This window comes from Trichechus manatus, unplaced genomic scaffold (genome assembly GCF_000243295.1).
Source record: "Trichechus manatus latirostris isolate Lorelei unplaced genomic scaffold, TriManLat1.0 scaffold00001, whole genome shotgun sequence".
NCBI classification, from domain to species: Eukaryota; Metazoa; Chordata; class Mammalia; order Sirenia; family Trichechidae; genus Trichechus; species Trichechus manatus.
This window is the reverse complement of record NW_004443937.1, coordinates 22660225-22675788: the sequence shown is the minus strand read 5'-3', so window position 1 is coordinate 22675788 and position 15564 is coordinate 22660225. Positions and strand designations below refer to the sequence as shown.

General features: G+C 39.0%; 1 protein-coding gene across 4 annotated transcripts in view; it reads left to right on the top strand.

Moving 5' to 3' along the window:
- ANO10 (anoctamin 10) overlaps positions 1-15564 on the top strand; it is a 244419-nt gene that overhangs the window by 38282 nt on the left and 190573 nt on the right. For all 4 annotated transcript variants that reach the window (XM_023726101.1, XM_023726096.1, XM_023726110.1 and 1 more), the window contains exons 5-9: positions 1668-1787; positions 4042-4611; positions 6193-6248; positions 14335-14409; positions 14909-15091. In XM_023726101.1, coding sequence (XP_023581869.1) covers positions 1668-1787; positions 4042-4611; positions 6193-6248; positions 14335-14409; positions 14909-15091 — 1004 coding nt within the window. The remainder of the gene's footprint in view (positions 1-1667; positions 1788-4041; positions 4612-6192; positions 6249-14334; positions 14410-14908; positions 15092-15564) is intronic.

The window sequence follows — 15564 nt, the reverse complement described above, 5'->3', positions numbered from 1 at the left end:
ACACACACACACACACACACACACACACACACAACAACTATTTTTGAGGCTGAAACCATGCTTTTGGCGTTGGTGGTGAAGAGAAGCCCAGTAATTTAGGACCTGCAGCTTTATATTCTGAGTCCCTCAGTTCAGAATCCTATTTTTAGAAGTATACAAGCTGAATTTTATGCCTGCCTGGAAAGTCTTCTATAGTCGAATAGAGTCATTTAAAAAAAAAAAAAAGAAAGAGAAACAGCTTTGAAATAGTAAAATAATAAGTTAGATGCCCTAAGTCACTTCAAAGTTAAAAAATTTGATATAGTCATTTAAACCAGCTACAGCCTGTGTATTCCCCAATAAAGGGTAAGAATCAGAACACTTGTGGGTGATCAGTTTTCACTCATGTTAGCTGAAGGAAAAACCTCTGAAACACTTTAGAATAAAAATATGAAAAAAAAAAAAAAAAAAAGGATTTGACAGCACCAGAGGCTGATGTAACTTAGACCAAATGCCTTTTTATCCTAGTTACTGGTATTTTGCGTCTCTGCCTTTCTTCAGCCATTAAGGAGGATTTTTTTTTTTTTTTTTTGAACAAGTCTAGCTTTTGAGCTTTTTTCCTTTGTGTAACTTACCCATGAGATACAATTCTGAGCAGAACAAATCCTTTTTTCAGACCCCGATTTTCTCCTGTTGTTATTGTCAGGTATGTCTTCTTCATTATCTTTTTTTTTTTCATTTCTAAGAAATTAGGCTTACTTTTAAATTACTTTTAAATTACCCTGGAGAGGCCTGGTGCCTGATATTCTCATCACCCGTCTTTGGTGACAAAGTAGATAGGAAATAGGGATGCACCTTAGAAGCACCCGTTTTCTTTAGTAAGACTATACTGGGAACTCGTGAGGAATGTGCTTCATCTCCCCAAAGGCACAGGCATTGCATTTGAGTTTTCCGCATCACTGAATGCACTTCCTTCTGAAGACCTGAAGATCCCCCCTCCATGAGTCACTGTAAGTAATTATGGATGAGAGAATTCCCCTTTTTCATTTAACATTGCCAGGCGATACTGTCTGGTTAAAGTCATCTGTCTCTTCCACTCACCCTACAGACAGGTGGGAAAAGATATACGTGCAGAAATTTTAGCAACATTTATCATAGCAAAAAAGGAGGTGAATATTCTTTAATAGAGGATTAATTAAATTATAGCATTTCATACAAGGGAATATTATGACCCTGTTAAAAAGGACCTGTTCTATTAATAGTGACATGGAAAATATCCATATATACTTTTACATGAGAAAAGGTTATAGAACATTGTGTATAGATTGACTGCATTTTTCTTTTTAAGCACACATTTCTGGATGTATTTTTTTGAAGTCCGGATATATAATAAGTTGCTGTTAACAATGGTTATTTTCCAAGGAAGGGGAGAATAACAGGGACCCTTCACATTCTAATTTGTACACTTCTGTATGGTTTAAATTTTACACTGACTTGTATTGCTTTTATAGACAGAGAAAATAATAAAAAGATATTTATATTCTGAAGAAAAAAGGAATATACGCTTTTCGAGTAGGACTTTTGTGTAGTACTCAGTCTCTTAACGGAGTGTTTTTGTACTATTTGATGACACATCCTGAGCAGTCTCAAATCTGTTTTATGTACTTGGGTGCATTTTCTCTCTGCAGTGAGAAGATTGATCACCTCTGGCGTTGTGATTCAAGTGTTTCCACTGCATGATAATGAAGCCCTGAAGAAGCTTGAGGACACCTGGTATACTCGGCTTACCTTGAAGTATCAGCCCATAGGTATGTGTCAATGCCTGTTCTCTTAGAGGGGAGTCAGGAAGAGCTGCTAATGGAAAGTCATGATTCAGCAGTGGAGTCATTTCCTTCGGCAGATATTTAACGCTCAACTGGGCAGAGTTCACCGGCTGCATGAGGAAAACATTTCTTTGGGGGGAATAAGATGGGTTAAATTGCGTATTTGTTCTTTTTTATTTCTCGTATCATTTTAGATGGTCTGTTATCACAGGCTTTCATTAAATTTACCAGCAACACAGGAAATTTAGAATGGCCTTCACGAGTATGTGTCAGGGTTGGAGTAGAACAAATTTTATAAGAATTTAGTTTGACTTTGAATATTTTGCATTTGAAAATTTCTGTTTCCGTAGAGCCAAGCTGTGCTCATACTTAGAGAGGTACTAACAGACCTAAACATCTTTTGAGATAGTTTATAAACATCTTGGTGTGTGTTACTAGACCTATCCATTTTCTCTGAATACAGTTATAAGAATAGTTATTATTTTATTTAGCATTAGTTTATGTAAATTTGTCAATATAGAGTTTGAGAAATACTCAAAATTGCTGATTCAGTCATATTTTTTAAGCATAAGAAGTACATTTAAGCTGGTAGATTTCACCATAAGCAATACTCTCAGTTTTTTTTTAAAGGATATTTCTCTTTTGATTTTGTTAAAAGGAATACTTCCAAAATATTCTTTCTAATTTCCATTTCTGAAAACAGTTATTTTAATGATGTAACAGTGAACAAAGATTATTCTTAGGATCAAATTTTGAAACTGCATTTTGATTTTTTTTCTTATATTCTCTGAAGGGAAAAGTTTTATTTTCTGATAGTTTCAGTATTATAATAGCCATTTTGTGCTAGATTTATGATATTCTTCCACTTTATTTTGGCATTTCAGTGGCAATAAATTTGAATATTGCTTGTAGGGCTTTTAAGGTGACAAGCTACTACTTAGTAAGGGAGAAAGTGAGTTGATAGTGATGCCTGGGCATGGTTATGGTAGTGGGTTTGAGGTGTGTGGGGAGTTGGGGAGTGCTGGGACTGGTGATAGTAGCTGGGCACAGGCAAATCTTGACCTACCCCTCAGATCATCCGATTTGGAACCCATCACCATAAGAACCATCTTCTTCTTCTTCTTTTTTTTGCTTGCATATTCTTTAACCTGATTCAGATTCGAGGTGGCTTCATCATACTCATTTTTGAGCCCTGGTGGCGCAGTAGTTAAGAGCTGGGCGACTCGAATCCACACCAGCTGCTCTTTGGAAACCCCGTGGGGCAGTTCTACTCTGCCCTATAGGGTCACTATGAGTCGGAATCAGCTCACTGGCAACAGTTTCGTTTGGGGTTAGCTAGAAAAACTAGGATAGGAGAAAATAGTTTAAATCTGTTTGTTGTAACCCACTTCCATAGACCGACCTGATCACATCATCTTTAAAAAAGTAATGTTTTAATGGCATGTAACTGACCTCCTCCTTGCATCCCATCCTGGTTCTGGGGCAGGATGCTGTCTCCATCCAGGTACTCACCCATGTGGATGTGGCTGGCAGAGCATGCAGTGTTAGTGACCACTTTTGGATTAGTTAGCTTGTGTCGCGTTCAGAAAACATTAACAGTGATGTTGCTTGGGTCTTCTTCTGCCCACTGTTTACGTGCAGCTGTAGATGTATTCCACAGCTGTTCTAGAAGTTAATATGTAGAATCTTAGTATGTGCTTTTGAATAATTTGTATTCTTCAGAGCATTGAAAATTTGGCCATGACTCATTGATGAAAATTTCTATCTGTGGGTAGAGGAAGCAGGATACTAGAGATGCAAAGGAGTCTTCTTTATAAAAGAACATTTGTAACCATAATGTTAAAGTGGGAGCATAAATAGAACCCTCAAATTAAAATGGTTCAAAGGCCATGACTAAGCTTAAACTAGGACCTTTCAGGTAAGCCCCAGTGTGTTTCTTTGGGAAGAAGGCATCCACCAAGTAAGGAAGTAAAGGGGAAGCAGACCCAGGGTGCCTGGCAGAGCAGCCCAGCAGCTGTGGGCTGGCCTCTGAGTTGAGGGAAATGTTTGGCTTGCTGTACAGACAAGTGGGATGTACAGCATGGATGGACTTAACACTACTCACTAGCTGGGAAATGAGGCTATTAAATGATCCCATTTGACTAAAAAATTGAATAAACTTACTTGGAATGATTAAAAAAAAATTTTTTTTTGGTAGTTTGTATGTCTGTACTTAAGATCTTTTTTCGTTTCACTATAGACAATATTCGTGGCTACTTTGGGGAGACAATTGCTCTTTACTTTGGATTTTTGGAATATTTCACTTTCGCCTTAATCCCCATGGCTGTCATTGGGTTGCCTTACTATGTGTTCGTGTGGGAAGACTATGACAAGTACGTGATCTTCGCCTCATTCAACCTGATCTGGTCCACAGTGATCCTGGAGGTGTGGAAGCGTGGCTGTGCCACCATGACCTACAGGTGGGGGACGCTGGTCATGAAGAGGCATTTTGAGGAGCCCCGGCCAGGATTTCATGGGGTTCTGGGTATCAATCCTGTCACCGGCAGGGAGGAGCCTCTCTACCCCAGCTACAAGAGGCAGATGCGCATTTACCTGGTCTCTCTGCCCTTTGTGTGCCTCTGTCTCTATTTCTCTCTGTATGTCATGATGATTTACTTTGACATGGAGGACTGGGCCTTGGGGCTGCATGAGAACAGCGAGTCTGAGTGGACCAGTGTCTTGTTGTATGTGCCCAGCATCATCTATGCCATCGTGATTGAGATCATGAACCGCCTCTATCGATATGCTGCTGAGTTTTTAACTTCATGGGGTAAGACTTAAAGCTTTGTATTCATGTCTTATCTGCCTGAGAGAAATATACCTTAGATCATAGGATTCATATACTTGTTACCTTGCAAAGAAGATAGTGTTGCTCTGGGCCATTATAGAGACATAAGTTCATTGGCTCTGTGAGCTCTAAAGGTCTCCATATCATGGTTATCACAGTTCTTACGTATTGAGTGCTAGTTACTATATTCTGAGTGCACTGCTAAGCACTTCATCTACACTATCTCATTTTCGTCTCCTCAGGACACCATGGAATAGAACTTATTTCACCATTTTACAGATGAATATACTGAGGCTTACCAAGGTCCAGAATTTTTCCTCTCATGTTATTGCTCATCTAATCAGCAAATGATAGAGCCAGGCTAATCCAAACCTATCTGTATCCAAAACCTGTGCTCCTAATACTATAATATTGTGTTTCATGCTGAGAGTAAAATAGATTGAAATTTTCTTCATGATACTCTGACCGAATGAACTGTAGCTAGTATTTCATAACTGACTGTATAGCTGGTGTGGGGGCACTGAGGACTGCCATTGTGCTCAGTGAAGGTGACATGTATCTATGGTGAAAAAGGAACTTGGCTACAGATTAAAAATGGTTTTGATAGGCCATTCACTTTTTATGTATTCATTCAAACAGACAAACAAATATGCCATATTATTCCCTAGAAAGAAGTCTAGGCCTTAACTTCATGGACCATAAAGATGTTTTAAATTATTTTTATTAGTCATGTGACAACGACAGCTACCATTTATTGAGTGCTTTCCTTCTGCTGATATTGGGCTAAGGTTTTACATTATTTCTAATCCTTACAATGACCCTGGGAGGAGAGTGCTGTCAGCTCTGTTTTTCAGGTGAGGAGGCTAAATATCAGGAAGTTAAGTAACTTGCCCAAGGTCAGACAGTGGCCAAGTAGGGGTTCGAATTCACTGCCCCTCTATACAAAATCACACTTCTCTTTAAAATCTTCTTTCTTGTTCTTTGCCTTGTTGTCTTGAGATCTGTACAGTGTCTCCTTTTCCTAGATTAGGATGGAAGTTTGAGTTTCCGTTTAAGTTAATCCTGGTAAGCCACATGTATAGAAAACTATTTATTCCCCTACTCATTAGAGTTTTGCTAGTCAGTTTGTAACATTACCACTTATACAGGGTCTTTTTTTGGATGGCTGTGTATGGGCTGGAGCCCCAGTGGCACTGTGGTGAAGAGCTTGGCTAGTAACCAAAAGACTGACAGTTCGAATCCACCAGCTGCTCCTTGGAAACCATATGGGGCAGTTCTACTCTGTCCTGTAGGGTCGCTATGAGTTGGAATTGACTGGACGGCAACAGGTTTGGTTTGGTTTGTGTATGGGATCATTTGCCAACACTCCCCAAATTTCTTCTGCAGCATTAATATTTGAAAAAATGTGCCCTGGACTTACTTTCTCTGTTTTTTGTTTGATGTTCTTGATGGTAACACACTTACTGACTGAAGCTCTCAGCACAGTGTCACTTTACCTGATGACCATGTTCCCATGTTGCTTTCTCATCTGAGAGAAATTACCTCTCCTTCTTAATATTTTAGAGAATCACAGATTGGAATCTGCCTACCAGAATCATTTAATTCTGAAAGTTTTAGTGGTAAGTAGAGTTTTTTATATACAAATCAATTTTTAATTATGAAACTACAGCATGCTATTTAATACTTAGGAAGGTAAATATGAAGACTTACTTCTAATTTAAGATTGCATATAGTATATTTTGTGAAAGTAGGCAAGGAATGATTAATAAATATGTGTATATATACATATGTTCAAAAGTTACAGATGTACATGTAATGTAAGAATTTAATATATAAAAATTACTGTTAGACTGCTTTGAATCTTTCACTATTTAACAACCCTTCTAATTACCAATAATTGGTTTAGTGATGGAACATTAAAAAACTTAAAAAAAACTTTTTTTGTCAAATACATTTCTGAAGCCCAAGAGGTCCCCAGCATGTCATGATGGGTAAGGGGGAGATGGAGAGAAGGCGTTGTGTAACTTGTCTGCTGTTTGGGTAGACGCTCACACAGTATGTTGCTTTCCATAGTTACTATAAATAATAATGCAGCTACTAAGTAGCCAAAAGCACCTCATTTATCAGGAGGTTACCTTGGCCATCTGGAACGTAGCTAAGAATCAAGAAATGAACTCTCAACTGAAATTGATTTAACACAATCCATGTACTTTACTCCAGAGAAAGGGCTCCAGGCCCTCACTTAGAAAGAGTCTTTATTCTAGCTTAGAAATTATTCTGAGAAACTTACATGTCTGGTTTTTCAGTCCTTAAAAGATCAGAAACCACCCATTAGGAGGGTGTTTAGATTATTGGAAGTTGTTGTGGCTAGGTGCTGTCGAGTGGTTCCAACTCATAGCGACCCTGTGCCCAAGAGAAAGAAACACTGCCTGGTCCTGCGCCATCCTCACAATCGTTGTTATGCTTGAGCCCATTGTTGTGGCCACTGTGTCAGTCCATCTCATTGAAGGTCTTCCTCTTTTTCGCTGACCTTCTGCTTTACCAAACATGATGTCCTTCTCTAGAGACTGATCCTTCCTGGTAACATGTCCAAGGTATGTGAGACAAAGTCGTGCCATCCTTGCTTCTAAGGAGCATTCTGGCTGTACTTCTTCCAAGACAGATTTGTTTGTTCTTTTGCCAAGCCATGGTATATTCAATATTCTTTGCCAGCACCATAATTCAAAGGCATCAATTCTTCTTTGGTCTTCCTTATTCATTGCCCAGCTTTCACTTGCATGTGAGGCAATTGAAAACACCATGGTTTGGGTCAGGTCCACCTTAGTCTTCAAGGTGACATCTTTTTTTTTTTTTTTTTTAATTGGAAGCAGGTCAACTTATGGAGGCAAGTAGTAGGTGAGGAGTAGAAAACCTTCATAAACAGATGATCAGAATTCAATGCTTTTAGCAATTGAGACAATTTAGAAAAGGGGTAAACAGCCATACATACTTAAAAATGCTCTGAAGGCTTCATCTTTGCACTGTGAAATAATTGATGTTCAAAATGTTAGTGCTGTATCAGCAAGGAAGTTATCTTCTATGTTCTCTGTGTAAGAAGGCAGGGGAGCATGTGATACATGAAAAACTTCATTCAAAAAGATTGTAATATGGAGCTTTTGTGCATAGAGGTAAAAAACTCCATGTATCTTGGAGAATTCAATTATTTGTCAGACTTTATTACTGTCTGACAATGCCACATGCAATGTCAGATGACAGCCTTGTAAAACGACTCATAAGTTAAAATCTGTTCTTCCTGCATTGTGTTTTTTAGGTCTCTGCCTGCCTTTTTAATCTTGTGGAGATGGCATTTCGTAGCCTTCCCAGGCTTTTCATTCTCGACTTCATACTCTAACTTTGCACTGCTACCCCCACTCCCACCGTCTGGCTGTGTTGATCGTATTGCTCTCAAGCTCCTCATTTCCTCATTAATTAAGTGCTCACACATGTACACATAGCAGTCTTTTGACTCAGAAAGTGATGCTACTAAGCAGGAAGTAGCCAGCATGGGGGCTGGAGGCAGAAAGGAAAGCCATCAGTATAGAGGGTAGTGGAGCAGGAGAACTACTTGAAGAAATGGGTGTTTAAGAAATATTAATCTAATTTTGGAAGAAAGGATGGGCCGAGAAGCAAGGTCACTCAGGACACTGTATCCGTAATTCAGTGTGGAGTAATGATATGACCTGGGGAGGAAAACACAGATGGAAGGGAATCACCAGAACTTGGCTACTGATCTGATGTGGGGAGGAGGGTGGGGAAGGCACACATGGTTTTAGGGGTTTGAAGCTCCGGGGGCTGAGAGAATGTCAAGTAAGGAATGAGAAGCTAGGAGAGGTGGACAGTTTATATTTAAGAACTGGTGTATGTAGTTTCTTGTGGCTGCCATAACAGATTACCACAAATTTGGTGGCCTAAAAAACCAAAATTAATTCTGTCATGGTTCTGGAGTCCAGAAGTTCGAAATCAAGGTGTCGGCAGCACTGTACTCCCTCTGGAGGCTCTAGGGGAGATTCCATTCTTTGCCTCTTCTGGCTTCTGGTGGCTGTTGATTTTCTTTGATTTGTGACTGCATAACTCCAGTCGTTGCCTTTGTGGTCATATTACCTCCTTCTCATCTCTGTATCTTTTCCCCTTCTGCCTGATTCAAACTTCCTCCTGCCTTTCTTTTATAAGGACAATTGTCATTGGATTTAGGGCCTCCCTGATTATCCAGGATGATTTTCACATCTCAAGGCCCTTTTCCAGATAAAGTAACATTCACAGGTTCCAAGGATTAGGATGTTGACATATCTTTTTGTCCACCATTCAACCCACTACAACCACTGTCTTTGAGTAGGCTACTTCTTATTTATTTTCAACTCTTGTTTTGATATAGCTTTAGTAAAACACCATTGGAAAGTTTTGTTTAAGCCTCTGTTTGGGTAGGGTGTTGTGCTGCCTTCTAAGTTAATTCCTTACCTCTGGGTTTGGGATTAGTTTATTCTACTGACTCTATCAAGTTGGAAGTTTTAGGGGCCCTAGATTTTCTGAAAAAGGAGATTAAAAATCTGTTTATCAGGAAGTGAGATTAATACCCAAATTCACTCAGAAACCTTAAACAAAAAAAAGTTTCTCATTTTAATTTGCTGTGACTTTTGGAGTTGCCACAGAGAATCTTAGTGAAAAACATATAATTGGGTTAAATCTAAAAAATACGGTTATTTTTGGAAAGGCATCACCTCACGCTTGCTCCAGTATTTAATTTTTGTTAAATCACTTGCTCATTTACGTATTGTTTATCAATATAACTCTTCTCTTGTGTTGCATCTTATTTAGTGTATGTAATCTCTAAAAAAATAAGCTGCCATATTAGTGCTTAGAGTGTCAACCATGAATTATGGGGATAATAAATAGGCACTTAATTTAGACCTCTGCAGAGTGAGTTAGTGACATAATTTAATTATGGCTGCAGATCTTATTACTGATACTTTACAATTATGAATTGTAACAGTGAAAGCTTTTTGGCATTTTTTTCAGTTGTACTTTTGGAATAACTATATAATGTCTTCAACTGCATTATAAATAAAATGCCTAAACTGTTAATATGCTTAGATTGTTAAAAATCTTTTAAAATGTCAGTTAAATGATTTTAAAAATCATTTAAAATTAGAAATGTCCCAAATTGTGATGCCAGGAGTACGTCTGTCCTACTTTGGAAGATGTCATTGTACTTTTTCTGTGTACGTGAAAGTCCCTTTGGGAAATTTCCCTTCTGCCCCTCAAGCCTTGAACATTTGCTTAATGTAGCCTACTGGTCTGATGAGATGGATGGTATATTAGCAACTGACTGGATTCATTTTGTTTTGTCAGATTTGCATGGACTGTAGAAAGTAAATGTCATCCGTAAGGAACAGAGGTGAAGAGAGAAGGAGACAGCCAGCTTGATACTTAGGGTTGAGTTTTCAAATTTAAGTCAATTTTTGTTTTAACATTCTTAGATGCATTACATTCTTTTTAATTGAAAATTTTATTAGATAATTGTAGGTACATATGCAGTTGTAAGAAATTCCGTCTCATAGTTCTGTCAGTTGCTGAGAAGGGGTGGTAAAAGTCCTCAACTGGAACTGTGGATTTGTCTCTTTCTCTTTTCAACTCTTGTCATTTTTTGTTTCATGTATTTTGAGGGTCTATAGCTTGTTACATACAGATTTAGAATCGTTAAGTCTTCCTGATGGATTGATCCTTTTAATATTATGTAATGCCCATTTTTGTCTCTAGTAATTTTCCTTGCCCTGAACTTGACTTAATCAGACAATAATATAGCCATTTCTGTTTTGTTTTTTTTTTAAGTTAATGTTTTCTTGGTATATCTGTTTATATTCTTTTACTTTCAGCCTACCTATGTTGTTGAATTTGGAATGAGTAAATAGCGTATGGTTGTGCCCTTTTTTTTTTTAAGCCATTCTGAAATCTCCATCTTTGATTGATGCATTTAGGTCATTGATGTGTCATTGCTTAAGTTTGCTATTTTGTTTTCTGTTTGCTTCCTCTGGTTCTTGTTCCTCTGTTGTTCTGTTCTTGCCTTCTTTGACCATTTTTAAGGATTCCATCTTGATTTATGTACAGTGTTTTTGAGTGTATTTCTTTGTATAGTTTTCATGTTAGTGGCTATGGGTATTACTGTATACATATGTCACTTATTATAGTCTACTGGTATCAACATTTTACCACTTTGAGTGAACTCGGGAAACTTTACTTCCATATAAATCTCTGAATTTGAGGGTTCCCTAAGATCACCCTCTGGTTTGGTGATTCTTACAACTGCATGTGAATCTACAATTATCCCATAAAATTTTCAATTAAGAAGAATGTAATGTATCTAAGAATGTTAAAAAAAAAAACTGACTTAAATTTGAAAACTCATCCCTGAGTATCAAGCTTGCTGTCTCCTTCCTTCCTCACCTCTGTTCCCTTTGAATGACATTTGCTTTCTATAGTTCATTCAAACGTGACAAAACAAAATGAATCCAGTCGGTTGCTAATATACTGTCCATCTCATCAGACCACTAGGCTACATTAACCAAATGTTCAAGGCTAAACATTAGTTCACAGGACTAAACATATAGTCAGTCATATGACTATAATTTATTACAGTGAAAGGATACAAAGCAAAATCAGCAAAGGCCATAGGGAGGAGTCCAGCTTTCAAGAGTCCTCTCCCAGTAGAGTCATACAGGATGAGCTTAACTCTTCCAGCGTTGAACTGTGAAAACAGTGAAATATTGTCTACCAGGGAAGCTCACTAGAGACTGAGTGCCCAAGGTTTTTATTATAGGCTGGTCACCCAGGATCTCTGCCTAGTACATACCAAGAATCCAGACTCCTAGGAGGAAAGCAAGTGTTCAGCATAAACCACATTGTGAGCCACTTTTATCAGTTAGGAAATGGTGGGAACCCTCCTGAAATCCAGGTTCCCAGATGCCAGCCAAGGGCCAACTTTGGAAGCAGGCCTTTCTGGGGATAGCAGTCTCTGGCCCGCTCTGTTTACTCTTTCTTGCACCATCCCTTTATTTCCCTCACTTCTAAATATCATTGTCATGAGTATCAGATGGTGTTATAATTTTTGTTGCAATCATCAAATAAGATTTGATGAGTTTTTTGAAAAAACTCATGAGAAAAAGGTTAGTCTATTGTATATATCCATATTTCTGCATTTTTGAGTATTCTTTCTTCTTTCTCGATGCACCAAAATTCTTTCTTTTATATTTCCTTTTTGTTTGAAGAACTTCCTTTAGTCAATATTTAAGGATACCTCTGCTAGTGACAAATTAGTTTGCCTTCATTTGAGAATGTCTATATACCTTCTTTATTCCTTAAGAATATTTTCACCAGATATAGAACTTGTGGTTGTGAGTTCTTTCATTTCAGCACTTAAAATAAGGGCCACTTCCTTCTGGCTTCCATGGTTTCACATGAGAAATTTGCTGTCATTGGAATTACAGCCATGCGCTGCGTAATGTCCATTCGGGCAACATCTGACCGCGTGTATGTCTGTGGTCCCATAAGGTTCTTTGTTCTTTTTTTAAAGGGAAAGAGCTCTTCTTTTATTTATTGTTTACCCCTAATGGTTTTAAAGACCCCAAACTGAGGCTCTTGCAGCACTGATGGGCATAGTGTGGATGGGGATGGCACGGCTCTAGCTGGGCCGGGGACTGCTGCTGGTGGACGAGGACATGGCTGTGGACGCAGGCTCTTGGGCTTGTCTGGCAGGCAGGTGGACAGCGGGGGGCTGTGGGGCCCGGGCTGCTGCTGCTACTCAGGCGGGTGCAACAGCAGGTGGGGCTGGGCATGCTCCTTTCCCTCCTCACTTGCTTCCTCTCGCTTGATGTGTCTTGGCGTGGAGTTCTTTGGGTTTATCCTGTTTAACATTTGCTTAGCCTCTTGAATCTCTAGATTTGTGCCTTACATTAATTTGGGGAAGTTTTCAGCCATCATTTCTTCAAATACTCTTTAAGCCCTACTCTTTCTCATCTTCTTTTGGGACTCTGATGATATGAATGTTGGATCTTTTGTTATTGTCCCACTGGTCCCTGAGATCCTGTTCAATTTTAAAATCTATTTTCTTTCTTTTGTTCAGATTGGGTAAATTCAATTGATTTATCCTCAGGTTCATTGATTCTGTCCTCTTTTATTGCCACTCTACTATTGAGCCTACTCTACAAGTTGTTATTGTATTTTTGAGTTCTGTAATTTCCATTTGGTTCTTCTTTTTATCTTTTAATTCTTTGCTGAGATTTTCTATTTTTCCATTTGTTTCAAGAGAATTTGCAATTGATTTTTTAAGCTTTTTTTATGACTGCTTTAAAATTCTTGTCAGATAATTCTGACCTCTGATTCTTCTAAGTTTTGGCATCAGATGATTGTCTTTTCTCATTCAAATTGTGATTTTATTGGTTCTTAGTATGACAGGTGACCATAGACTGTATACTGGGCATTTTGTCTGTTATGTTAGAAGACTTGGAATCTTATTTAAATCTTTTAATTTAGCAGACACTCAGCCTGTTTAGGTTTAGCATACACGTTCTGGCCTACTTTTGTGGGCTGTGATTGTAATGACAGTTTAATTTTCAAAGCCTTTATGATTTTTTTTGGTCTGCTTGGTTTACTCATACTGCTGGGGCCTGCAGTGGTCCCTGCTGGTGCTGCCTGAGGGTGGAAGGGATTTCCCAAGGCTGGGCTGCTGAATGTTTCTTGGTGGAGGAGGAAAGAATTCAGCCCACAGTTGCAAAGAGGCTTCCATGACCATGTACTCATGGCTGGATCCCCCTACTGGTGCTTCCTGGCTGCCACTGTTTATCTAGGGTAGGATGAGGGAGTCTCATGCCCATGGTGGCAAAGATGTTCCCAGGCTGAGCCAATTGGTTATGGCTGCGCCTCTCTTGCTAGTGCCACTTAGCTGCCCTGGTGTCTCTCATTAAGGGAGGGTGTCTCAGACCCATGAGTACAAAGAAGGTTCTTGGATTGAGCCCTTTGTTGTGGTGGGCCCCACTTGCCAGTGCCATCCAGCTGTCCCACTGACTCTTGATGGGGAGGGGAGCTGCAGGTCTGTGGGCACAAAGAGGTTTCCTGGGCTGAGCTGCTTATTTTGGCAGGGTCCTTCTTGCCAGTCCTGCCTGACTATTTTGGTATTTCCTGATGGGACAGGGGATTAGAAGGCCTGGAGGGGAAGGAGAGCACTTCTCTTGGTTGCTTATTGTTGGTGGGGCTCCCAATCGACCCCCCTTGCTGGTTCTTCTGGGCTTGCCTGGTGGTGTTCGTGGGACTCATGTTTGATCTGGGGGAGGAATGAGCCTACCCGGGCTACCTGGGTTGCTAGGTTGAGGACTGGGAAGCGCTGGGCCTTGGTCTCCTTCTCTTGGGTGGGGGAGACAATAAGATGCCCTGGTGCTGTGTTGTTTCTTCATTCCTGGGGTCCCAAACCAGTTTGCTTTCCTCTTACCACCTTTGAGTCTTCTCCTTTAGTTGTCTCTTGTGTTATTTCAGAGGTTATAGTTGCACTTAGTGGAGGGAACAGGGAAAAATCAGTCTACACCATGTAGAAGTCCCTCATCAGATGTTTAAATTCTATATTTATATTTGTAATAAAATACTAAATAGGCAATATTAAATATTGTTATCTTTTTTTGGCAGTTCAACTTTCTCAATTGTTTCGCCTCACTCTTCTACATTGCCTTTGTCCTGAGGGATATGAAGCTTTTGCGTCAGGTGAGTGTGAATAATAGGAAAGTATCAGTTTTTTAGGTTTTAGAGGTGGTTTCCCATACTCAGGTAATATAATTGTCTTCATATTATTTTTCCAAATAAAGTATTTTATATCTTGTCTACTTCTAGGACAAATTCTAAAAAAACAAAAACATTAGCAACTGCACAGTGCGTCTCACTCAAATGATAAGAAATTAATTGAAGCTAGTCATCCTGCAACATTAATCATGTAGGGCAATAAAGTCAATTATATAGTTCATCTCAAGGCTTGTAAAAACAAATCTAATAGCAAAAATGTATTCATTAATTGAACTGTTTGTGTTTGTGTGTCAGTGGGTGTTTGGTGTAACCTTAAACACCATTCTGATACCTAGCTTTTCCATTATTAGTATAGTATGCTGTTTGTTAAGATTTCATTCTGTTCATTGCATAATTATATGCATGCTATCTATGGTTTTTATTAAGCCACATTGCTAAATATTATTTATATACTTTTCTTTAGAGCTTGGCCACTCTCCTGATTACTTCGCAGATCCTTAACCAAATTGTAGAATCTTTTCTTCCTTATTGGCTTCAAAAGAAGCATGGTGTACAGGTGAAGAGGAAGCTGCAGGCTTTAAAGGCAGACATTGATGCTACATTATATGAGCAAGTCATCCTGGAAAAAGAAATGGGGACCTATTTGGTAAGTTTGACTATTGGTGGATTAAACATTTACTGAAATTCAGTAACAGTCATGACTAATGAGCGCATTGTACACTCATTATCTTAGACACAACTATCTTATCAGTGCTTTCCAGCCAGTCTTCTTATCATGAGTTATTTTAAAATTAAAAAGATGGAATCGTGCATTGAAATACTGCTGTCTTGAGTCTGAAGTTATGCCTAACAACCCCATGCGGCGAGCTTGGTGAATTATGTGCCCACTCTGCAGAAAGGGTAGTGAGAGTAGTTGCTCAAGAAATGACAAAGCAAGGGAGAGATGGGGCCATGGAGAGGCAGCAGCATTGCTCACTCGTCACAATTCAAAGTCATATAAGACAAGTTACTCAAGCAGTGGATTGAGGGCCATCGCTATAAAATGGAATGCCAATCTGAAGATTAATTTCTAGCTTAAACGACTTAGTGCTGTTGTAAATATGAAACAGTTCCTTTAAG